General features: G+C 35.2%; 2 protein-coding genes and 1 long non-coding RNA gene across 4 annotated transcripts in view; 1 reads left to right on the forward strand and 2 right to left on the reverse strand.

Annotated features, from left to right (window-relative positions):
* SYCP1 (synaptonemal complex protein 1) overlaps positions 1 to 10,854 on the forward strand; it is a 26,151-nt gene extending 15,297 nt beyond the window's left edge. Inside the window, exons 16-31 of the mRNA XM_067310598.1 lie at positions 459 to 562; positions 1,057 to 1,174; positions 1,365 to 1,435; positions 1,971 to 2,052; positions 2,720 to 2,782; positions 3,202 to 3,264; positions 4,087 to 4,149; positions 5,809 to 5,925; positions 6,578 to 6,688; positions 7,525 to 7,617; positions 8,445 to 8,519; positions 8,707 to 8,766; positions 8,906 to 9,085; positions 10,041 to 10,184; positions 10,535 to 10,621; positions 10,707 to 10,854. Coding sequence (XP_067166699.1) covers positions 459 to 562; positions 1,057 to 1,174; positions 1,365 to 1,435; positions 1,971 to 2,052; positions 2,720 to 2,782; positions 3,202 to 3,264; positions 4,087 to 4,149; positions 5,809 to 5,925; positions 6,578 to 6,688; positions 7,525 to 7,617; positions 8,445 to 8,519; positions 8,707 to 8,766; positions 8,906 to 9,085; positions 10,041 to 10,184; positions 10,535 to 10,621; positions 10,707 to 10,847 — 1,572 coding nt within the window. The 3' untranslated portion in view covers positions 10,848 to 10,854. The remainder of the gene's footprint in view (positions 1 to 458; positions 563 to 1,056; positions 1,175 to 1,364; positions 1,436 to 1,970; positions 2,053 to 2,719; positions 2,783 to 3,201; positions 3,265 to 4,086; positions 4,150 to 5,808; positions 5,926 to 6,577; positions 6,689 to 7,524; positions 7,618 to 8,444; positions 8,520 to 8,706; positions 8,767 to 8,905; positions 9,086 to 10,040; positions 10,185 to 10,534; positions 10,622 to 10,706) is intronic.
* Positions 8,879 to 17,207, reverse strand: LOC136994205 (uncharacterized). The gene is made up of 3 exons (XR_010886331.1): positions 17,080 to 17,207; positions 16,065 to 16,090; positions 8,879 to 8,963 (listed from the first exon to the last, which is right to left on the reverse strand). It is a non-coding gene; the product is annotated as an uncharacterized lncRNA (long non-coding RNA).
* LOC106485274 (uncharacterized) lies at positions 12,912 to 16,049 on the reverse strand. Of its 2 annotated transcripts, none has more exons than XM_013943603.2 (2): positions 15,437 to 16,049; positions 12,912 to 13,141 (listed from the first exon to the last, which is right to left on the reverse strand). In XM_013943603.2, the coding sequence occupies exons 1-2, from the start codon at positions 15,948 to 15,950 to the stop codon at positions 12,912 to 12,914; spliced, it is 744 nt and encodes a 247-aa protein (XP_013799057.1). In that variant the 5' UTR covers positions 15,951 to 16,049. The 2 variants fall into 2 exon arrangements, 1 of the variants encoding a protein (XP_013799057.1); XR_001292685.2 differs by lacking the exon at positions 15,437 to 16,049 and adding an exon at positions 14,317 to 14,388 and having other exon boundaries at positions 13,062 to 13,141.
* Positions 17,208 to 24,481: the final 7,274 nt, after the last annotated feature.

Here is a 24,481-nt window from a genome sequence, read left to right on the forward strand (position 1 = left end):
AAGGCTTGCCTTATCTTATAATGACAGCAGGTTTCTGAGGGAAGATTTTTTGTATCATGGTTCAGCACTCATCCAAAATATGTGCTTATACTATCACGTAGTACTGGAATGCTGTGATTTTTTTATTTTATTATTTATTTACATTTAAGTAATACAAAAGCCTATGATGTCTAAGGCAACAATGTCTTTATTTAAATGCTCAGAGAAAGGTAACTTATGTCAGTACTTTTGCAGACTGGTTAGTTGGACTATACAACAGGGGAACACATTTAGTATTCATATCAGAGGTAAGTATCTCACACTTCTGCGTTACACTAGAGAGATGTAAAGATACAGACTGGCTAATTTATGGCATGGCTGCAGTTTTATTTTAACTTGAAGCTTTGTGTTGTCTGTTCATTTCTGGCAGCTTTGAATTGTGATTTACAGATGTACACTCAATACTTTTTCTTCTGCAGAAGGAAATACATGATTTGAAAATACAGCTGACTGGTACAGTTGAAAACAAAGAAACGTGTTTAAAACAGCTTATGACACTGAATGCAGATCTTGAACAAGAGATGTATGATCTTTTCTGAAAATTTTGGGTTTGTTTAATGTATTTTTGTGTTACATAGAAGTGACTAATATACAATCAAATGATCTATAATTTTCTAAAAATGTTGAACTTAAGCACATAACAGCCTTTATATATTCACATTTATAAAATACATTTTTTTTACATGCATGTAATTGTTCCCTATTTCTGTGACTTGGATGTATTAACACAAAGAGAAAGTATTTCTGAATGTTGACCCTGCTTTGAGCTGGATGTTGGACTAGGTCCCCTCCAACAACCATTGTATGGAAGTTGCTTCTCATTTTCTTTCCTCCTCCTCCTAGAACCTCTTCACATCACTATTACTCTGTACTAAGTTTGCTGCAAAGCTCAAATTTGCAGATACAGGCCTGGACTTATTTCAGTGTGAAGTAATATTTTTATAACAGTTAAATTGAACTTAAGAGGAAATTTGAAAATACATGTTCTTTTTTCTCTGACCATGTATTTTAAATTAGGCTAAAGAATGAGCAACTAACAGTGGATTTCAATAAGCTTTTATTAGAAAAAGAACAAATAGCACAGGAGAAAAGTTATATAGCTGCAGAACTCAAGAAACTGCAAGAAGGTCATGAGGCAAGTTGTAAACTTTTATCTGTTTTTGAAGGACAGCATTCAATTTAAATCACATGGTATATTGGAAACTGCTTTTTGTGTTTAAAAAACAAAAGGAAGTGCAGTTACCCTTGTAATAAGGCAGGTTGAGATACTGTTTAAGCTCTCACTTTGAGTTTTACTCATTTTATTTACATATGCCTTTATTTAGGATAATAGAAAAAAAGAAGAAAATACAAGGAAGTTATTAGAAAACCTGGAAGAAGAAAACAGCCAGTTAAGGCAAGTAAAAACAAATATTAAAGGACAATGTTATTTAAAGAAATAGTCTTGATTCCTTCACTGTTGCTGTTAATGCTGTGCTCATATGCTGTTTTCCATGATTTTTAGTAATCCTTTTTTTAGATTATCTTATTTATGAAGAAAATAAAAAGCAAATAGAAGTTATGGGTTAAATGTGGAAAAAATTAAACTGATTAAATATTACCCTTTGAAGTAGTCTTTGTCTTGCCCAAGCCACATTAATGAGCAGCCTTCCATATTTCATATGTGCTTTACAATCTTACAGATGAGAATAGATTTTACTCAAGCCATAAGAATATTTTTCCATACTTAATATCTGACCTGTAACTTTTTTTAACTTATCAGTCACTTTTGCATCTTTTCAGTGAACAGTTTATGAAGCTCTCATGAATATTAGTTGTATTAACAAAGCAGCTTTTTTTCAGAAACTGAAATATGGGGGGGGGGGTTAGCAGTAGTGAAAGAAGTCTAAAGTTTTTAAATACTTACTAATACTCGCTAATTTGGCATTTAGAAATGAACTGAAGTCTTTGAAGGAGAAGATGGCAAAGAAGGGTGAAGAGATTAAAAATAAACTGGATGAAAGTGAAGAAAATGTATGATACGTAATGTGCTTTATCATATAAAAGTATAACATTACCTATAGGGCACAATATAAATATAAAACTTCTATTTTTTTCCTGCAGATCCCTACCTAGAGATGCAATCTTTTAGTGAGATTTTTCTCCTTTTAATGCTGTTACCAAATAAATCAGCATAAGTACACATGCTGAGCCCCTTCATTTTAGAAGACAGGGACTTCCACTAGGATGTTTACTCTTTACGGGGAGGCTTATGAGTACAGATTTGTTCTATTTCAGGGGAACAAAGAAACCGTCTTTCCCTCCCCCCCCCCCCCATACCATTTAGTGGTGGGTGGGATAAAGATTAGCTTTCAATATGTAGTATGAGTTACAGTATAACTATGTTCAAGTATTTTTATTTTCTTACTGTATTTTCACATAGATTTTTAATAACACATTGGATTTCAACATTCTACTGTAAGATTAAATTTGAAGATAATCAGGGCATGGAATGGTTGCTTAGTTATCTTTTAAAAATAAATATAAAACATAAGAAATTTAATTCTCATTTTCGAGGGAACTGTGCTTTGAAATCGTAATATAGTAATTGGTATCAGTTTTACCACTGTGCTTTTTTCTGAAGAGAGTACCAGAATTCTGATAATGTTTTGACTAGATTTAAAAACAATTATAATTTCAGGCTAGAAGTATTGAAAATGAAATTTCAAGAAAGGAAAAGCAGTTGAAGATTCTAGAAAATAAGGTATGAACATTCCTTTTTTCATGAATAGTAGAGAACTTGAGTATTTCGAATAAGATTTTTTTTTTAAATCAGGGAATTTATTTATTGGCCAAGCTCTAAAACCGCTGACAAACTGTTTCATTACTATTAGTCTTGATGATGTTGGGCTAGCAAAATTCTCACAGTATTTCGTGGTTAAAACTCTAATAATTGTAACATCTTAGCATGTATTTCAGTTCCATTGGAATTAATGGAACTTGTGTAAATTTACAACTTAATGGAATTTCCAAACTTTAAGTTCAGTTTTAAGTTTACAAACTTAATTTACAAATTAATCTAACTTGTGCAATGTGCATGTTTAAGCACTTTGACAAAAATGTCTAATACATTGAGTCATTTTTTAGCAGTTTGTTAATTAATGTTTGAAATATCTCTTTTAGTTGAATAACTTAAAGAAACAGGTAGAAAATAAAAGCAAATATATTGAAGAGCTGCAACAGGAGGTAGGCACAGTTTTAAAAAGTCACAAATCCATCAAACATACAGGTATTTTGTGGTTACTGTTACTATTCAACAGTTGTAGTCTGATGTGATGAATTTAGACATAGCTATGTAACTTATAGCATTTTCTTTTTGTAATCTTACCTCTGAGCAAATTAAAGAATAGCCTTTGGAATTATTTGATTTGTAAAATTATCCCTTCTTTTATAAAGTGCAATTATAGAAATACTATCTCTGATGAACTTTTATTATTTTCGTTTAGCACGCGGTATCATCAATATATTTGAAGTAATGACCTGTCTCAGTTACCAGTAGTAGAAAAGAACTGTTCATTAGGACAAGCTGTAAATAACTAATGTAGAAATATGTTTGGATTTTTTGTGATGACATCTGCATGTTTCCCGTCAGCAGCGTTTGCCCCATTGTAGAGAAAAATCCCTGAGCCATCTGCTTAGAATCAGTATATCATTACATCAGTTCTTCCTTTATAGTACAGCACAGGAGTAAATTTATGTTCTATATAAGCTACATAGTACAAGAGCCAGAGGTACAACGCGTCTTGGGTTTTTCTCCCTTTCCTCCCCTTAGAAAGGGGAGCCTTTCATAAGGTCACGAAGCGTAAAGGACAGTATTATTAAAGTAGCTGAGCACTCTTTTACTTAGAGAATTGATCTGGAACCTGAACTGCACAATTAAACAACAAAAAGAGAGTTATTTGCTTGCTGAAAACAGGAATTTTGAGCGTTCCAACCTACTTTATGCAGTAAAATCATTACGTAATTCTGTTAAATTGTTAAAGTTTAGTGTTTATTTTATTTTAATAGAATAAGGTGCTGAAAAAGAAAATTACTGCAGAAAGCAAGAAAACAAGTATTTATGAAGGGAAGGTAGGTTTAAATCACTTCATGTAGGAGATAAGGGTAAAATGCAAAGACTGAATGAACTTCTTAAGTCTCAGTAATTAATGATATGAAGCACATACTTAATTTTTTGTGGAGCTGGGACACAGCATTCAACATTTGACAAGAATGTGCTCATAATTTCTGGAAGATGCTTACATTTTTTAATCATTGGAAATTGGACCATCAGACATTTACAAGAGATGGGCATCACATCTCAATCTCAGGAATTCTGTTCCTCATAAGTACCTTTCTTTTTTAGTTGGTAGTATACTGAACATTAATCACTAATGTCTCCCTGCTGGAAAAAAAGGGCAATTAAAAAAAAACCAACTATATTATTCATTTTAGGCAGTTTCTGCTCTGCACTGGTAAGTCCTGATTAGAATACTGTGTCCAGTTTTGGGTACCACGCTTCAAGAAAGATGTGGACTTTTTTGAGTCCATTCGAATGAGACACTTAAAGGAAAAATTATAATCAAAGTACATTCTTGGTAGGAAAACATGATCATAAAAGATTTTAAATCTTAAATAGATTGACAAGAGAGGAAGTAAAATCTCCATCTGTAATTTTTTTTTTTAAGAATATGCAGCACTTAGGGTGACTTTGGTCAGGAACAGAGAGTGGGTAAGAGACCTTTTGAGGTCTTCTCTGGATGTATTTGCTTAACTTTCTACACAGGTCTATGTTTGGGAACATTTCCCGTGCAAAAATATTAGAAGGTGCTGACATCAAAGGTTTTAATCTGGCTCATCACAAAAATATAGCTCAAGAGCAACATGTAAATCCCAAGTAGGATTTACTCCTGTAAAGCTCTCTTCTGAAGATTCCGAACCTGTTTTCATGTTTAATTCCCTCAGTTTCCTAGTAAAAGAAAAAACAATCAAGGATGGGCTTGCTTGGTTGAAATTGTAGTGAATGAGAGTGGAATGAAGCAAACAATGCAAATGAGATATTTCTGTTTGGTATGGTCTGATGGAGGTATGGTAAAATATAGTACAGAGTCCCCAGATGTTATGCGGTGTGTGTGTTCCCCAAGCTCTTCCTATTTATTTCATATCAAATTCTTGTTAATATTAGCAGCTGAAAGGAGTTACTCTTTTTTAGAATTAAATACAATTCTGAAAATAAACTATTTACAGATAAACTGTTTCTCCATTTCTTAATTTAAACAAAAGTTTTAATTATAAACACATTACAGTCATACTGCTGCTAAGGCTTAGGAGACTATTGGCTATATGCTTCATTTTCTGACCTTGCATTCCATGATAGTCATACTAAAGAGCCTTTTGTACAAAAAGTAGAATGCTATCAGATTGCTAATAGATTATTTCTTTATATTGGAATGGTTCTTTTGTGCTTAACTGGCCCTAGGGCTTCTTCATTGACTGGGATGCACAGAACTGGTATGGACTATCTTTCCTATTGTGCTGCTTTTGTAGTTGCCATGAGTGTTTTCTAACTCACTTCAGGCAAAAGTTCAGCTCCTCATGAGAAAACCTGAACGTTAAATAGGAAACAGTGCAGTCACATATGTGAAAAGTACAGCGTGATTCTGCTCTAAAGTAAGATTTAAAATATATATATTAAAAAAAGGCGTATTTATTCCTGCACAACTAACAGCAATAATTCTGCATTCTCAAAAGGTGAATAAGTTACAGTTAGAGATAGAAAATATGAACAAGCAACATAAGGAAGCAGTTGACATCTATCAAAAAGAAATTGAAGCAAAAAAACTAACTGAAGATAAACTTCTTGAAGAAGTGAGTTGTTAAATTTTACTGCAACTTTTAATTAGTTTTTGATGTAGGATAACTTATCAAATGCTTGATATATTTTATGAAGCTGTATAGGCCAGACTCCTTGCACATATGTAACAGTCTTATAGACATGAATGGAACTTACTGTGTATGCCTGTGAGCAATGCTTTACAACACTGCCTTCTTAAGTTGAAATATTTATGTATGTCTTTAAAGATAAGAACCTAACTAAAAAATCTTTTTGTTAGGATATTGTCCACAGAAATTCTATTCTTGGTACAAATACACCTTAAGCAAATAAGATTATAACTTTACTAATATTCATATTTTCATGCCTACAATTTTTGATGGTAATGTCAAAAAATGTTAGGACAGAGTGCTTGAATTGCCCCTCAGTTACTCCTTACTGCTCATGATTCAACCTTGTACTTATCTGCCCCGGAGGAATGGATGTACTTTTAATCTAGGTTTTACTTGCCCATCTTAACAAAGTGTGTAAAAGATGGAGGATTTGAAAAGGATATTTAAAGTAAATGAAGACTACGTAAGAAGACTGTACATTGCACCCACTGGGGAGGGAAGAAATGAAACTAAGATTTTTGTTAGCATGTTGTTCTTAATTCTTCATGAGTTAGAAGAAACTTATTACTAACAGGTAGAAAAGATGAGGTTACTGGCTGATGAAGCAACAGTAACACAGAAAGAAACCGATATCCGATGTCAACACAAGATTGCTGAAATGGTAGCACTTATGGAAAAGCACAAGGTAGGAGATTTTACAAATTTCTCTGATTTGTAGTGTGTGATACTATGTTAAATAAAAAAACTTTTCAAAACCAGAGTATTACAAGTTAGAAAATGAAACTTCATAATAAAGACCTGAGTTTCAGAAAATGAGTTTAAACATGTGCTTGACTTCTCAACAACTAAAAATAAATTCATCTTCAGATTTTGGGGAAAAAAAGTCTACTGGCAGATAAATTCTATTTATCTAAATTTTTAGGAATCATAGAATGATGTGAACTAGTTGCATCATAGGATCCCCTAGTAATGCTTTAGGTAAGATGTGGTGGTGGCAGTGGTCTTCTGAAGTTGTCCTGGAGAATGTGTTTTTCGAGGTGTTGTATTTGGGCTGAATAAAGGAATATATATGTTTGCGCTTAGCAGGATTTGTTTATACTCAGTCTTCCTTTGATACTATCCTCATGCAATGTTCTTCAGTGTCAGTTTGGGCCTGTTTTTACGAGGACTTTACCTCTTAGTGACTTTAGACAGTTTAACGTAATGTATTTTAATTGCCTCGTTTATTACTCTGTTTTACAGTAGATTTAGCAGATACCATTAGGAAAAATAATATGGTTAACTTTTTTTTTGCTTGAACACTTATCGCTGCCTGGAGATAAAGCATTCTCTATCACCCCACAAAATAACACTACTTATACATTTTCTATTGTGCACTGTCTGCAGAGGTCTAAATGTTTGTTCATAGTGCTTTCTGAAGCTCCAAAGTAGTTTTATCTGAAAAAAGAGTGATGTTTTAAGATTAGATATAGATATAATTATAACATTTAGTCAAATAACTTTTTTTTTTTTTTAACACAGCACCAATATGATAAAATGGTTGAAGAAAAAGATACAGAATTAAAACTTTTTAAGATAAAAGAGCATGAGCAGTCATCAGAAAAAAGATCCTTGGTAAGATATACACTTTGGCAGTGAGTAATTTAATGGAAGGGCTGCTGTCCTGCTCTGTTCTGACAGAATAATATAATATAAATATTATATTACAATTCTTCCTGTGTAATGCTTATTTTTCTTGTTCTCTTTTTGTTTTTTTTGTTGTTGTTTTTTAAGCATTTATTTTAGTGGGACTGAATAGTAGTGAAGATCAACTGACCAACTTCCATGTACTGTATTTACTTACTGACTTTAATATGTGTGTTAAAATATCAAATGTTTCTAAAAATAAATAGAAGATGCTGTGCTTTTCTGTCTACCTTTCCTGACAGTGCACATGTTCTAACCATACCACCTGGTTAAGTACATTTTGTATTAGTTTCCTGTCTTTCCCCCTTCTCGCAAGTATTAAAAGTTCTTTTGTTGAACAGTTCTGGTCAAGTAACTGTTACTTAATAGTATTTCAGCTCTTTTTAAAAAACTAACTAAAAACCTCCAAGCCTAGAGTTGCATTCTCTTTTTTGCATTTTTCCTTTCTGGGAAGCTTAGCTTTGAGAAAAGTTCTAAGAGCCAGCATCCCCTCAAGACTCTCTAAAAGTGTAGTTCTGCAATGTCTACCTAAAAGTCAGTATCCTGACATTTCTCTTCACAGAAGTTGAATTATTCTGCAAATGAATTGTAGGTACCTCTAAGCATTAAGTCTTAACTTTATGGATAAGTTAGCTGTATTGAACAGATGAAATTTTGTTTATGTTTATAATGAATATTCTTAGTGCTTTATTAGGTCTGCTTTCTTTTTTCCAGGTTAAGAATAGTTAACCCTTCCAATATCTAATTGTTTTTAGGAAAGCGAGTTATCGTGTTTGAAAAGTGAACTGTCATCCCTTAAGGAACAGCTTAAAGCAGAAACTGAAAAGAAGGTATTTTTTTTGTTAACGTAGCACTGTGTGACATGCTTGGCCGGGTCTTTTGAACTATAATAATGACAGCTGTGAAATGCATCTTTGATGTACAGTGTTCTGTAATTATGCTGAGCATATGTTCAACAGCTAAATTCAGGTACAATAATTACTACCTATGACATAACTTTTTTTTTTTTTTTTAAAGGAGAATCTTGCAAAAGAACCCCCCCAAAATACAGTTCCTGAAAAAGAAAAGAAACACAAGGTAGTTTTAATTTTATTATTAATTAATGATAGAATTTGATGACATTTGTATGTATGCAGTCTGATTGAAGTTTCATGTTAAATAATATTCACTGGATAAAAGACAATTTGCTCTTAATTTAAGCCTTTTTTAATTTTAGAAAATACAGACTCACTTTTCTGAGACTCCTAAACCTCATTTAGATCTGGACTCTGCATCTATCAATTCAAAAAAAATATTGTCTCCAAATTATATTCCTACAAAAGTCAACGTAACGGAAAATAAAGAAACGTCTCCTTCAGCATCTGCAAAAAGTACCTTGTGCAGTCCATCATTAAAGGTTTGTAACTTCTGGTATGGTAATAAATGTTCTTATTTTATTTTTTTACTGTATTTTTTAATTCTCTGGGGACACTTTACTTTTCTTTGTGATAAATAGGGATTTAAAAGGTAGGTAGCCACAAGAAAATATGCATTATTCAGTGATACTAGAAGACAATTTGTGAAAGGTCACCAATGGTGTTCCTTTTTTTTTTTTTTTTCTTGCTCAGTTACTTCACTTGTCTTCCCTGATCAGTAAAATTGGACTAACAATACCTGTTTTAGAGAGACTGTGAATTTAATAACGTCACTAGTATTTTTTACTTGATCTTAAAAGAAAGTGTTGTCTGTAAAAGGCACATTTTTCCCTTATGAAACAGAAAATAACTTGCGTGGCTGTAAAAATTATCAATGTTATGACTGCTTTGTCATAACCATAAAGCCGTATGTTTCTACCTTGTCAGAAGCTCACGTGACGTTTATATCAGAACAAAAGAGTAACTGTCATTTTTGTTTTATCCTTTCTAAAAATTTAATATTGCAAACAAAATGATAAGTTTAACTTCTAGCAAAAAAAAAAACCCTCTTGTTCTTGATATCGCTGTCAGTGGCTTCCTGAAAGCTTCTTTCTGCAGGTTTGGTTATGTTCTGTTTGTAGTGGCTACAGTTCAGAATAAGAACTGAATATATGCACGTGAGTTAAGAGGATGGATATAGTGTGCCATAAATCTCAATTCTTCTGGGACTTCCTGGTCTTTCTTCTTGTTTGGCAATAGAAAAACAATATATTGTATTTTTTGCTTTAGTTTGGATCTTTGCTTGATATTTTGAAGGGGGAGATGATAGTTCCACAGCACCTCTTTAGTGTCTGCCTGGATACTCAGTCTGTAAAATGGGTTATAGGTTTAGTTTTATGTTTTAGAAGTACCACTGAAAATGGAATTTTAAATACAGTCTTTTTTATTTTTCCCTAGACATATGTTGTAAAGACTCCCCCAATACTTAAGCTGCAAAGTGAAAGCACAAATCTGCCTTCAGAAGGGTGTATGAGGAAAAAGCAAAAAGTGCTTTTACAGCTGGATACTCAGTCAGATAGCTCTGAACACAGTGACCTCCTGGTAAAATCTGAAACAAATAGTGTGCTTAATGATTTGTTATGTACACTGCTATATCTAAAGAATGCATGTAAGATGTGGGGTTCTGTAAACAAGACAAAATGTATGTGTATCTTTTTATTTCATTGGCTCTTTCTGGAATGTTTGTGTACTAAATTAGTAACTATATCACAAAGTACTATGTAAAAAGTATAAATTCATTTTTATAATGAATTTTTACATTGTTTTTGTTGAACTGTTGAGGTTTCATAATATTTTAACTTTTTTCATACTCTAGTATTTCTAAGGGGAAAGAAAAGAGATTTCTAAATATTGTGTGATTAAGTAACTTTTTTTTTTTTTTTTAATTTAAGAGCATAGTCTCAGAGGAAGAAATCTTCAAAAAATTATACAAAGATTATCCTCAAGCTTCACAGTTATGGGCTATGACACCAAAAAAGGTTTCTTAGCTTTTCTTCAGATCAAACTGAAGAGTTAATCAAAGTTAGTATAGAAATTAATGGCTGGTTTTATTTGTCTTCTTAGAAACCAACATCAAACCTAAAAACTCCAGGCTCTGCACTGAAAATTACAAGTATGAGAAAAATGCGAGAGGCTGGATGGACTGCAGTTTCTAAAATGGACAGGAAAAGAAAAATGAAAGAAGCTGAAAAACTCTTTGCTTGAAATTAACATTATTTGATTAGTACAACACAGAGTTATTATTCTTTCAGAGTTGGTACACTGTTGCATTTTTCTGTCTTATTCAGTATGTATTCAGTATTCAGGACTTTCATTAATTTCCTTCATATGAATAATCTTGATAGATACATAACTACATCAACCTGCAGAGCATTTTCTGCATTTCATTTCCTACGCTATAAGAAGCCTGGAGACAAAAATTAGCTCACTTTTTAATTTTGAAATGAGTATAACTACAAAGAAAACTGCTTTAAAAAGGAAAGATATTTTGTCTGGCATTGAAAATACTGGTTTTGAAGAAATTCAGTTTGTTCTTTTAAATTTGCTCTTTTTTTAAATAATATCCTTTTGTGAATTATTATTTAATGAATTAAATGTTGACGCTTTTAAAATGAACTTTTATTTGAAGTTGTCCTGCTTTTGGTTCATTTTGCATGTTCTTAACCTTTTTAGACTGCTTTGTTTTCAGTAGCCACTACTTCAGTATGTTAAGAGTTCTGAAATGTTTAAAATTGTATTTTCAATAAAAATTACTTGGGTTTAAGAACAGTTCAGCTTCATAAGGAATAAGATATGCATATTTACATTTTCAGATTGTAAGCACAATTTCGAGATTTCATTAAATGGCTTATCTGAAATGTGAAGTGTGGGACTAAATGTCGTTGTCATTTATATATTAGAACACAGTTCTAAATGGCCAGACATCTTTCCTAAGAACTAACAGCTTCTGCCGTACAAGCATTAAAAAAAACTTAGAACAAAATAGATTTCGGTGTTAATCCTTGCTTAATCTGGGTTTCACAACAGCAACAAAAACTTACTACAGTCCCTAAAGATAACAAGAAGCCTACAGGTACATCTATCTAAAAATATTAAGAAAAAACAAAATCCTGTCTTCGTCTGAAGTGGGTAGCAAAACTTAAGTGTTTCATTGTTTCAGATTAGCAATTCTATGCACAGGCCAATAGTTTGGGTTCCTTACGCCTTATCTGTTGAGCAGTGATATTAATAATGTTTTTTTTGTTGTTGTATGCAACTGATTAAATATTTTCCAAAGGCCTTAAAGAATGTACTGTTTTCTCCATATTTTATAAATGGAATGTGTTGCACAAGTGAACTTTCTGAGAAGTTAGAATGACTTCTTGCTGGAGAGGTGTTTGATACATATATGGAATATTAAGTTTTTATAATATATCTACTTAAATATTGTAAATCAGACCAAAGGAAAGAACAAAGGAGATGCTTATAACACAAGTTCCAGGTGTCTGTTTTTTCCAAGAAAGATTATTTTACCATAAGTACTATAAAATAATCCCTATAAACCTCTCCTGAATACCTTAATTATTGTTTTAAAAAACATGTACAGAATGTCATCCAGAATCCCTTATTCTTTGTTTTAGTTTGGGATGTTACTTACTAATATCTCTTTGGTTACTTTGCAGCAAAAAGAGAATGCAGACCTGTGAAACACATGTGCAGTGTGTCATTTATTTTAATAGGGATTGGTGCTTTATATAAGACCTAAACACCTGCCTATGATCGTTATTTCATTTCAAGATAGCCTATTCCTAATTTTGACTGTTGCTGTTGTTGACATCTTCAACAGGTATGCAGGCTTGGCTCCTAGGCTAGTGACTGAGTAATCCAAAATAAGTTTTCAGGTTGTTTCTGAGTATAATAAAACTTCTACTACTTACTCTTCTCAGCTATGGTTCACATATAAATCCATAAGCTATAATTTTACAGTATAGAAGTTAAGTTTCAAAATCCACATCAAGCCTAGCCTACACATTCATAATTTTGCTAATTCCAGAATATGAGATACTTAAATGCCTTCCTGCAAAAATATAGTTTAAACCACTGCTCACTGAGACTTTACATGAAAAACAAATGTTTTCTTTGGTATTAACCAAGCATGATTTCCAGCATAGCAGTATATGTACAGTATCTGACATTATATTAGAAGAAATGGCAAGAAACTTAAGCAGGGATAATTAGAAATGCTACTTAAGCATTAAAACTATTGTAAGAAATTTCTGCATGTCATAGTTATTGTGAGTCTTGTGGTAATTGAAATGTCTTGAAGGTGGAGAAAAGTCCTTTTTCCGTCTGAACAGGTAAATATTCAAGTTTGTACTGCCCACATGTAGACTCAAATGGTAAATAATCGGTTTGAACTTCATTTTCCGGTGCTGTCATGTCAGGGTTGTAAGTCTGTGGTGCATCATATAGTCCTCCTGATATCACCAGTGTGTCATCTGGTGTATTGTATAAATCATCTGCAAAATTACAAATATACCATTATTACTATTTTAAGAAAAATTACAGGAAACTTAATCATCTAGAAAGGATGTAGAATCATATTTGCCTCATACTATGCATGTTTCTGTGAGTGGACTATATAGCCTAAATAAAAATGAAAATAAAAACAACTTTTAAGCATTCATCCAGTTTACATAGGAAAAGCAAATGAAAATTAGTGAATGCATGTGCTTTGGCTTGTGGATCCTTCAGGTAGCATACACGTCAAAAAATAAAAATTAAAATCTACCAGTTACCAGCTATTCATAGTAGTGAATATTGATGTTTTTACATGTGGAATTTTATTAAAGTTTTTTAAGCTAAATTCTGATGGTATTCATGGTATTTGTTATTGGCTAGTTCTGCCTGATACATTTTTTTTAATAGATAATGTATTATGTATTATATATTTATATATTTTCATATATACACACACTATCATTAAAAGTATTAGCAAGATAAGCTTATTTCTAGCTGGATTTTCTCAAGGTTTTAACTATATTTACTGACATAGGTTAATATATATTTTATCAATGAAACAGAATATTTCAATTTTTTTCATTAATGCCATTTTGAGAAGTACTTGTGTTTTGACTGTTTCCAGTGAAATACATATATGTTTGTTTCATTTCTTTTTTCCACTGGGTTCTTATTTTCCTAATCTGTTTTAAAGAGGATACTGCCTTCAGTGTCCCAAGTATTAAATGTCTCATTAGTAAGGATATATGTGCAGATACTAATTTATAACTTCTTTCCCTGGAGGAGTACTTTCTCCCAAGCCCAGGTTCAACAGCAGCTTTGCTAGAGGGTGTCTCTATTTCTGCAGTTCATACAAAGTCTGCATAGTTTTCTGTTTACATTCTTTCAAGTAACAGTGCCCTTCCATAAGCATCTAGGAATTTTGCTGCATTTAGCAGAGCAGACCTACTGTCAGTCTTGGCCTAAAATACTCCAAGACTTAATCTCCAGGTATCCTGTGAATATGTGCAAGGGTTCTGGCAGAGTGCTATGGATTCTGTCTGAGAAGTTAATGCGTTTCAGTGCTCTACTAAGCAGAATCAGAAAATGGTTCTGTCTCATGCTTTGCATGTTATACATTTGGAAATGTAGGTTTGTCTTCATAGAATATGTCATTTAAAAAAGTTGAGCCAACCTGTTTCAGCAGAGTTTTCATTCAGTTGATGGTGTGAATACTGGGCAATTCTTTTCCTGTACTTGTTACGAGTGTATATAATAATCATTAGAAGAGTAAACATAATGGTGCTGCTGAAACTAACAGCCAGAATGGTCTTGGAAGTCTGTAGATGAGCTTCTCCTGCTAAAGTAAAATTATTTTGGGGAAAAAAATGTATAAAGCTAGAAAGACAGCAAAAATCAGCCTTTAGATTTTAATAAAACAGCATAGAAAGCTTTTGTCAGCACAAATTTAAAAGGACAGTCTGAAAATGCAGTGCTTAAAACCTCCTTAATATCCTAGCTACTATATTTTGCCTCAGCAGCAATACTGAATGATACTTCCGATACAGTTTCTTCTTATAGAGGTGAGTTTTTAAAGGTTTGGTTTGAGTCTGAATGTTCATTAAGATATGTGTACAGGTCAAACACACGGTCAGCACAGAACTGGGTTTCCTACTTTGTTATTGACTATTTAGAACTCTAAAGTAGCTGAGGAACTGTAGCTTGCACATGTAGCTAAAAATAAGTTTGTTAATACCTGGTTACCTTAAATTAAAGATAACATCTGGGAATGGTCGTGTATATTACTCTTTTCCTTTATTATATTGCTAACAGTTCTCCATTTTCTGTCAATTTTTTCAAGAAGGGTTGGCAATACTGTGGCCAACTATTTCTGCTTCCTTTCTTCCTCTCATCTCGATTTACCCTCTGTTTCATTGTATGTTTCTCTAGTACTTCAAATATTGTCCTTTTTTTTTTTTTTTTTTTTTTTCCCCCACAAGGAAGCTGATGTCAATTTCCTGCTCTCACCTCTTCAGCCCTCCAACAGAATGGTATGTATTGGTCATGATATTCAGTAGTATCTGTTATACTTGAGCTCAGTATTGGAAGAAAATAAAAAAGTAGTTAGGCTTTGTGAGCTGCTTTGAGGATCTGTAGCTCTGAATATGCAAACTAGTAGTGAAAGCAAACTTAATTTTATATTGCTATCAAGTTCTTAACACAGCTGGACCTCTGTATTCAGGCTTCAACTAAAATAAACAAGTCAGGCCTCAGCAGTTTAAGGGAATGCTGCTGTAATACCTAATGACACCTACCTGGAGCCTGGGTTGTATGATTTGGAGTCAGACCTTCACTGATGATTGTTGGTAGGGCTGTGAAAAGCTGATCAGTTGGTTCCAGCATTTCTGATGTTGTTTCATTTATAGTTCTATTAGATGATAAAAATTTACATGGTGGAGTCGCAACAGGTTTGAATCTTGTGATATCTGAAGAACTGTTAGTATTTGAACTTGGGTGGTGAATGGTGTTTGATGCAACATGTGCCAGATGTGATATGGTTATTAAAGGAGAGGAACTGCTGCTATCCATTCTGATTCTTGTCTTCCAGCTGATAGTTGCACTCTGCATTGTGGTTTGATGGACTTCTTTATCTGAAATACTGGATGCTATAACACCATCAGGAGCTCTTGTTTTTCCCGACCCACTCTGTGTCTTTGTTTGCATGAGCTCATTTATAAGGGAGACATAATCTGTGGCCTGAACAATGTACATTGCCACGAGGTAGCAAGTTAAAAGAATTGGAAAATGCGTAAGTTGTATTCCATCCATAATAATGTCTTACTTTTCACGTCTAGCAGCAGGTTTGTCTGTGTTTAATCCAGTCTCTCCTCTTTGTCTGAATTGCCTTGGGAACACATAATAGTTTCCTTTGAATGCACTTACTGGATAACTTGAGTAGTCCGTGGTCTCTACATTGTAAAATGTACAGTATTAAAAAAGAGCTGATTCAATTTAAATTCATCTCTTGGCCATGTGTTTAATGCCTGATCTCAAATTTCTGGTGCAGATATGTGTTTTTTAATTGAGAATTAATTTTTCTATATGGTACATAATAACTTTTTTAGTATACCTGTTTTCTACAACTGCCTAAAACAAAAGTGGAAGAGGGGAAAGCCTAGAAAGATTAGGAAAATTTAATTCTGAGAAAGACAAATAATGAACACTTGCTTACTCTAGTGTTCATCGTAAATCTCGTTTAAAATATTTTAATGTCAGTCAGTATAGTTTGTCCCTCATGACTTTATTAAGCATAGGATATTTCAAAATTATTTCCTTTTTATTTCATTAATATAGAGTATTTGGGAGTTTACTCAAAGGTTGAATTTTTGTAGTGAATATTCCAGCCCCTGTTATTATCCAGTCCTGTTGTTTAATGTTTGTACTGGGTAATACTGAGAGATACAGCAACAGAGACTCCTACCTTGTGTTAACACCATATAAAGAAAGGCCAGCCCCTAGCGAGTGGTCCAAACAACGTACCTCTTCAGTCTGTTTTGTTTGTTGTTAAATGCACTGCATATTGCAGAAGCAGTGTTTTTAATTAGGTACTGTGTCATGAAATACAGTTAACTAGAATTGTTACAAAACCTGATACAGCATTACAAGTATTTTAAATCAGACCAAGAGGTTATTTTGACAAGTAAAGAAATTCCATATTTTATATCTTACTTAAGAAAAAAGAATGTAAACACTGTCAGAACTTAAAAGTATAGTACCAGCTTGCCATATCCAAGCACTTCCGGGTACATTGTAACTGTGACTCTGCACTACTGAGCTAGTTACTTCCAAATGGTATTAAAAATTTTTCTTTTGTTTAGAAACTGCAAGAGCAGAGAGTGCGAGATAGAATGAAGAAAGTAAGAACAAATCTTAAGAAAATGACACTTCTAGAACTCACCTAAGCTGACAAATGCGGTAGTATATGGACTTGCAGGTAGCACAGAGTAACAGATCCAATGTCTTAGCATGTGCCTGTTTATTCAGACTCTGGAATAAACTCCCTGGAGGGCTGGGTGAAACACAGGAATGTCTCTATGGTAACCAGTGAAGTTGCACTGGAGTTAGAGATTAGTTACGATAACCACGGTAGGGTTGAGCTCACCTGTTTGAATCTAGCTGTATATTACCACCAAAGATGAGTGTTACATGTCAGTAGTTGCTGATCTTATTTTACAGTGGCTTTAAAAAGTGTTGTTTTCAGAATCAGATGCTGTACTGGAAGAATCCCTATAAGCAGTTTTGCCCAAATGTGTGGAGGGAAGGTATTACAGGCTCCTTGATTAAAAATATATATTAAAAAAAAAATTCTCAGATATGTGCAATAATTATTATAAAAGACAACTATTCCTAAAACACAAATAACATTCCATTAAATTTCTAAGCCCAAAAGGATTAACAAAAATGCTACAGTATTTCAATTACCATAATAATAAAAAACACTATACAGTATAAATAACAGTGTTACTGTCATCCTTAACTTCCTAGAGGCTTTTCTTTCCCTTGATACCCAAGTATTTAATGTAGTTTGCCTTGCTTCTCTCAGGAGTATCTTGTGGGGGAGGGTTAATAAGGAAAAACAGTCTCCCTTTCTACTTTCTTTGAGCCATTTTAATTTTTGGTTGGAATCCTGAAATGGCTTCCTCATTGGAAGGCATTCACTTTTGCAGGTTTCACAGTTTGTCATAGCTGTGGTGGACACTTTTCTTTTTCAAGTGGGCATGTGAGATTGCCTAAGAGAGGAATGCATTTGGGGTAAGAGCAGCATCTGACAGGACTTCATGCCCAAAGCCCAAAAGGAGAGAGAGAAGCATACCCCAAGGTTTGTACTGAGCAGATCATCAGCTTAAGTGCTGATCCAAAAAGCCTTGATTGTACATACTTTGTGTCAAGCCTCCATACCAGATCTTCATTAGTGAAGATAGTGTCTGACTACCTGTTGACTGCCTATGTTCATGGGAGATTGCCAGTCAAATCAGGAGAATACTATAGTTTGCTTAGAAACTGAAATCTGTGACTTTTTAGCTAAATGGGTCTCCCTTGCTGCAGCAGCCATTCCTTTTTACCCTGACCACAGTAGATAAGGGCATATGTAGGAGGGTTAAGGAAAGGCAGAAAGATTGTGATTCTACCTCCTCTGTGATGTATGTTTTGCTTTCTGAGGTTGTGGGATCATTTCTTTCTGAGCAGGCCTTAAGGATTAGATGCCTTCCAGGCATTTCTGTTAGATCAAGGGTGTTTTCTTGTTTTTGGTGCTTGTTAGTGCCCTGGGATCCCTGTCCTTAGTCTTGGTACTGCTGTCTAGTGCTACAGAGTTTCATGAGGCAGAGTCTGATTACCATTAGGAGTTCAAATTTGGTAGTGGGATAGCTCAGACAGCTGGAGTGCTGCAGTGGATGGATACAGCCCCTTTAGGGAGGACGGGCTGGGAAGGTGAGGAGGGGAAGTTGCCCTTTATGCGGGAGAGCAGCTGGAATGCAATGGAGCTCTGCCTAGGGATGATGAACCAGTTGAGAGTTTTGGATGACTAGAAGAAGCCTTGTGTTTACAGATTCTGATCCTGGATGTTGCTTATCTACATCTTAGTAAGGCTTTCAACACTGTCTCCCATAACATCCTTTGAGACAAGCTGATGAAGTGCTGGCTAGATATGTGGACAATGAGGTGGATTGAAAACTGGCTGAACTGCCAGGCTTAAAGGGTTGTGAGCTAGTTACTTTCAAATGATATTAAAAACTTTCTTTTCTTTAGAAACTGCAAGAGCAGAGAGCACAAGATAGAATGAAGAAAGTAAGAACAAATCTTAAGAAAATGACACTTCTAGAACTCGAGGTCCAGCCGGAGGCCAGGGCCTAGTGGTGTATCCCAGTGGTCAATACTGAGTCCAGTGCTAATTGACATCTTCATTAATGACCTAGATTGATGGGACAGGATGTACCCTCAACAGGTCTGCAGATGATACAGAACTGTTAGGAGTGATTGATGCACCAGAGGGTTGTGCTGCTGTTCAGAGGGACCTTGGGCAAAAGGACTTTGCATTTCCCTTTGTGGAACTTCATGAAAGTTCTGCGCCTGAGTAGGAATAATGCCATGCACCAGTACAGGCTGGGGGCCAGCTGGCTGGAAAGCAGCTTTGCAGGAAAGGCCCTGGGGGTCCTGGTGGGCAACAGGTTGAACATGAGGCAGGAATGTGCCGCTGTGGCAAGAAGGTCAACAGCATCCTGGCCTGCATTAGGAAGAGTGCTGCCAGAAGGTTGAGGGAGCTGATCCTTTCCCTCTACTGAGCTCTGGTGAGGCCACACCTGATATACTATTTCCTTTCTGGGCTGCCCAGTACAAGAAAGACATGGCATACTGGAGCAAGTCCAGTGAAGGGCAACAAAGATGATTAAGGGATTGGAGCATATGGTAAGTGAGGAGAGACTGAGAGTGCCTGGATTGTTTAGCCTACAGAAGAGAAGGCCTAGGAGTATCAGTATGTATAAATACCTCATGACAGGGAGTAAAGAAAATGGAGCCAGGCTCTTCACAGTGGTCTGCAGTGAAAGGACAAGAGGCAGTGGGCATGAACTGAAATACAAGAAATTTTGTTTAAACTCCCTACAGGAAACTTTTTTATTGTACGGGTGATTGAACACAGGAACAGGTTGCCCAGAGAGGCTGAGGAGTCTCCATCCTTGGAGATGGTAAAAACCTGACCAGACACAGTCCTGAGCAACCTGCTTTGAGCAGGTGGATTGGACTAGATAATCTCTAGAGGTCCCTTCCAACCTTAACCTTCTTTAAGGTTCTTCCAACCTTCTTTAAGAAAAGAACGTTACCTAACCTATTTGGAATATTCTGTGCTGTCCACAATCACATTCATCTACCAGTTATTTTCCTCTCTTTATTTTCCTCTCTTCTTCAGAGTCCCCGTAGTGTTTGCAGTTCTGTGCCTGAGAAGAGACCAAGGGATGCTCTTATGTAAGCCATGAACAGAGAAGGAGAAAAGAATGTGCTTGTCCTACAAATACTGCTTAAGCAAAAAGGTCTTGAGGCCAAAAGCTATATATATTTGCAATGTAACTATGCACAGCGAATAACTTATCTTGAACAACACAAATGACCTACTTTTTCTCTAACCTTTCCTTTTGGTTCATGTTATCTAGATACCAGTCACTCCAACTTTTCTTCATTTGTGCTCCATTTGTGGCCTAACCAGTGCCAAATGGAGTAGAAGGATTATCTTGTGTGCTCCACAGACAACTTTTGTGTTTATACATTTGGGTATGATGTTTACATTCTTTATAACAACATGACTCACATTCGTCCTATGATTCACTGTAATCTCTAGATCCTTTTCTGCAGAACTACTACCCACTTAACTGCAGCCCTACCTTTCTGCACATGATTATACATACCTGTCAGCCTTGGTAGCATATTGTGTGAATATAATCCTTCATTCTTTATAATACTGCTGTTTTATTTTGGTTTTCTTTGTAAATTTTATACTCAGTATAGAAATTGTATATCTTACAATAACAGGAACTGAAATATCTAGCACTTTCCAAAGAAATGTAATCAAATACAAAGTGGTCTATCATATGAGCCACAATAACAAATAAGATTATGAAGTATTTTCAGACCATAAATGGAGATTGCTGGCATATGATATGGAACAAAGAGAATTGCTCTTTAAATCTGTGCTCAATAAGGAAATGCTGCAGCTAATCCTAGGAAAGAAAGGAGAGCAGTCATCTGTGAATCTACAAATTTGAGACATGAGAGCTATGTTTCAATCAATTACAGAGAGATCCGAAAAAGACAGATTAGCTTTGAAAATTCAGCAGACACAGTCTGTTTAAATGCAAAACCTGATGACAAAAACCTTGTTCCTATGGCAACATGTCAGGATCTTGTTTCCTTTCATCACTGGAGTTCTGCAATTGGATGGAATTGGAAATAATTCCTCTACTAGAATCCTAATCTTGTAGGAATCTGATTGTTTTTGTCTGTTTCTGTCAGCATATCTTCCAATTCCAGCATTGTTTGCAAGCATGTAGAGGTTTTCATTTTAATATCCAGAATGCTATATACAGAGGAAACAAGACTTTCTCACACTGCTCTATAGGTTAACCTGCTCATAAGCTCTACAGAGTTTTCATTCTGTTATCCTACTAACAGAACAAGAGTGAGCAGGAATATCTTGGGCATTGATCAGGGAAAGAGAATTGCATTAAATTATTTTTTTATATATTACTTCAGGCACGTACTGAATCTCTCTGACCCCTTACAGTTTCAGAGATTCCTGGGTAACAAACCCAATAATTTTATGATTACTGTATTCTGTTTACAGATATCACTTAAAACACTTCTTGTAGTGTTTTATACATCAGCATACTGCTTTTTACTTAATGAAAGTGTAAATAACTGATGTCAGTGAATGGATTGGTTTAGTTAACAGAAAGGTTAAAGATAAATAATTAACAGTGTAACTGGCTGTTCCAGAACACAGCTACAAAGCTGACAGCTGTAAAAGCACATTAAAAATGTGTGTTACTGAATAGCCTGCAGGTCAGCAGGAGGGTGACCGAAGAAATGGATCAATAAGCATCAGATATTTAACTATGGATTTTAGGAAGCTGTATGAATGAAGCCTTGTACATTAACAGGGAGCCACACTGAACTTTGCTGTCAGTCTTTGTCTTGCTGCTCCCAGTATGTGCAGGGATCTTGCTGTCATCAGGCATTTAGAGAGTAGTGAAAGAACTCTGCAGTCATATCCAGAAGGACAGCCAGGGAAAAGCTTTTCTACCAAATCGATAGTTTGTGTAAATTACTGGAGAAATCTGAATGTGTATACCACTTAGTGAAGTTCAGTGCACTTCTGACATGGGCAGGCTGAGCAGATGGCAGCAAAGAAGAGGTAGTAGCAAAGGTTCTTTCTGGGTCCATGTTAGTGCAGAGCTAGCTTGAGTAGTAGGAAAAATATTCACATTAGTCTGCAGGTCCACTCAGGCTAATTTATCACACTTCCAGATAAATGAATTTTCATTCTTAATACTTGGTTAGATATCTCTGTAATGCACTGTAGTGCATTCAGAGCCTGGGTAAAAAGCCAGCAGCAGGAAACTGAGTTGCAATGAATAAATGCAGTTCTGAAATTATATTCCCAGTATTCAGCATACACCACATTGGACTCTGCATAATAGCTCTAACTCTCCATGACAGTAGGGCTCTGGACAGATGGAACTAAGGACAGTGCATCTATGTAGTTGCCTTAACAACCAAATTTGCAATCACCTCAAAGAATGAAATCAGGTTTGTGTGACATGACCTATTTTATGTAACACCATCTTGACTGGCATTAATTATGTTCTCATCCTTTAATTCTTTATTGCTCAAATCCTGTATCAACTTTCTGTTATTTTACCTGATTTATCAGGGATAGATGTCAGGCTAGCTGGCTGAGAGTTACGTGGGTCAACTTTCTCTTTGAATATTAGTGTTTTGAAATTTCATCAGTGTTCCAAGACTCATTAAAATTAGCATTAGCAAGCAAAAAATCATTAGCTTTGGAGTGTTGACTTTAAAATATTCATTCCTTATATGTTACCCATTAAAAATATTTAATAAGTTGTATATGTCAATTAATCAGCTGCCACCTCTTCAAATGCAGGAATATTTACTGAAGGCTGGACTTCCTCTGCATCAACAGCTTTGTCTTCTTCTAGTAATGTCCCTTGACATTACTGTTGGCCTTTGTTGTGACAGAAATGTCTCCCTCCCTAGTTTCTAGCTTCTCACACCGGTTTTCTACATTTTCCCACTTCTAATAGTGATTGATTGTTTTCCCTTTTTTCATTGCTAGATATAGCTTTTGCTGTTACATTCTCTTTTCCATCTTCACTATGATAGAGTTTCAGTTAGCCCAGGACACAAAGCTGTGTGCAGCACTCTGGAACGACAGAAAAATGGGGCCTAATGTTATCCAAGAATTAGCTAAACACCAGTCAGGACTGACTGGATCACTCTTCAGCAGTTCAAAATGGCCATGTTTTTCAGCTAAAACTCAACTTTATCATATTTCTCATGGCCACGTAAATCAGGAATACAGTTGTCCTGCATAAGACATGCATCAGATCAAAGTCCAAATGGCAGTTCAGTGACTAGGGAATTGTCTGAGACGGTGGGTGTTAGCAGAGCTGCAAAGAAGCAGCATAGTGAGAAGGGTGACTGGATGCTGATGAAGCAGCAGAGGACAGTGGCCTTGTGCTGAGCCAATACAAGAAATGCATGCCAGCTCAACCTTTTCACACTTTTGCTCTTCCCCAGGTGTCCATCCAAGCTCTCAACACAAAAGTGCTTTTCCCCGTCTCTGGACATTTTGGTTTCACAGATTATTTGTGCAATATTCTGCTTCTCATTGTGCTACAAAGAGTAGTTTCTTAAAGTTTTGCCCCTATCAATTAGTGTTTCAGAGTGAGTTATTTGTTACTTCAATATTTGGATAGTTGGTTCAAGGCCAAATAATTTCTCTGCATGTTTTGTTTGAGTAGATAAGTCAGGCTGTTCCTAGGTCACACTGTAGAGCAATTGCTTTGATCTGAGATTTGTTATTTTATGTGTATACCACTGCATCTCTCAGCTGTGTCTGCCTCATAACAAGCAAACTGAGTGAGCCAGACTTTATTAATTTTCCCCAAACAAGAAGGTAGAATTAGTTATTTGCGATTCAGGATGACTCCATTTCCATGCTAGCCTCCCTGTCATGACACTACTGTTCTATGTAGCAATTAAACTCATCAATAGTACCTTTTTAAAAGCAGTGGTTAATTTAAAAGCCTGAGGAGAGAATGACTGTTAAAATAATTAGATTTCCAGATCCAGTTTCCAGGTTAGGATATTATGGACACATTTGTTCCTATCACATTTGCTTTGTGGTTCAGTATGAATTTTCAATAGATGACTTTGCGATAAGAAAGCAGCAATTCAGATGCAATTATATAAACAGTAAGATCAACCTGGAATTAGCCAGGAGAGTATAAAGCACAGACAGAGCTTGTGCTGGGTCACTGCCTCTCCCAGCTCAAGGCAGAATCAAGTTCCCGTAATAGGGAAGAATTCAGCTGACAAGAGGTTGGTCTTTCCAGACTCTCATTGTTGCAGCTACAGGGTAAACTGGACTGTGTAATGGCTTTTGCTATGGGAATCTAGCAGCTGGAAGAGACTAGAGGGTGATGTCCAGGTGTTTGTAGACACTGTCATTTACAGTTTGTAGTTTAGAGGCTGTAGAGCAGACCCTGGAGTTGCCTCGGAGCTAA

Source organism: Apteryx mantelli, chromosome 25 (assembly GCF_036417845.1).
Source record: "Apteryx mantelli isolate bAptMan1 chromosome 25, bAptMan1.hap1, whole genome shotgun sequence".
NCBI lineage: Eukaryota > Metazoa > Chordata > Aves > Apterygiformes > Apterygidae > Apteryx > Apteryx mantelli.

Coding starts and splice junctions, on each gene's coding strand:
- LOC106485274 (XM_013943603.2), bottom strand. CDS start 15,950: ATGGATGGAATACAACTTACGCATTTTCCAATTCTTTTAACTTGCTAC. Junction 13,142..15,436: donor TCATACAACCCAGGCTCCAG/GTAGGTGTCATT, acceptor GTAATTTTGCAG/ATGATTTATACAATACACCA.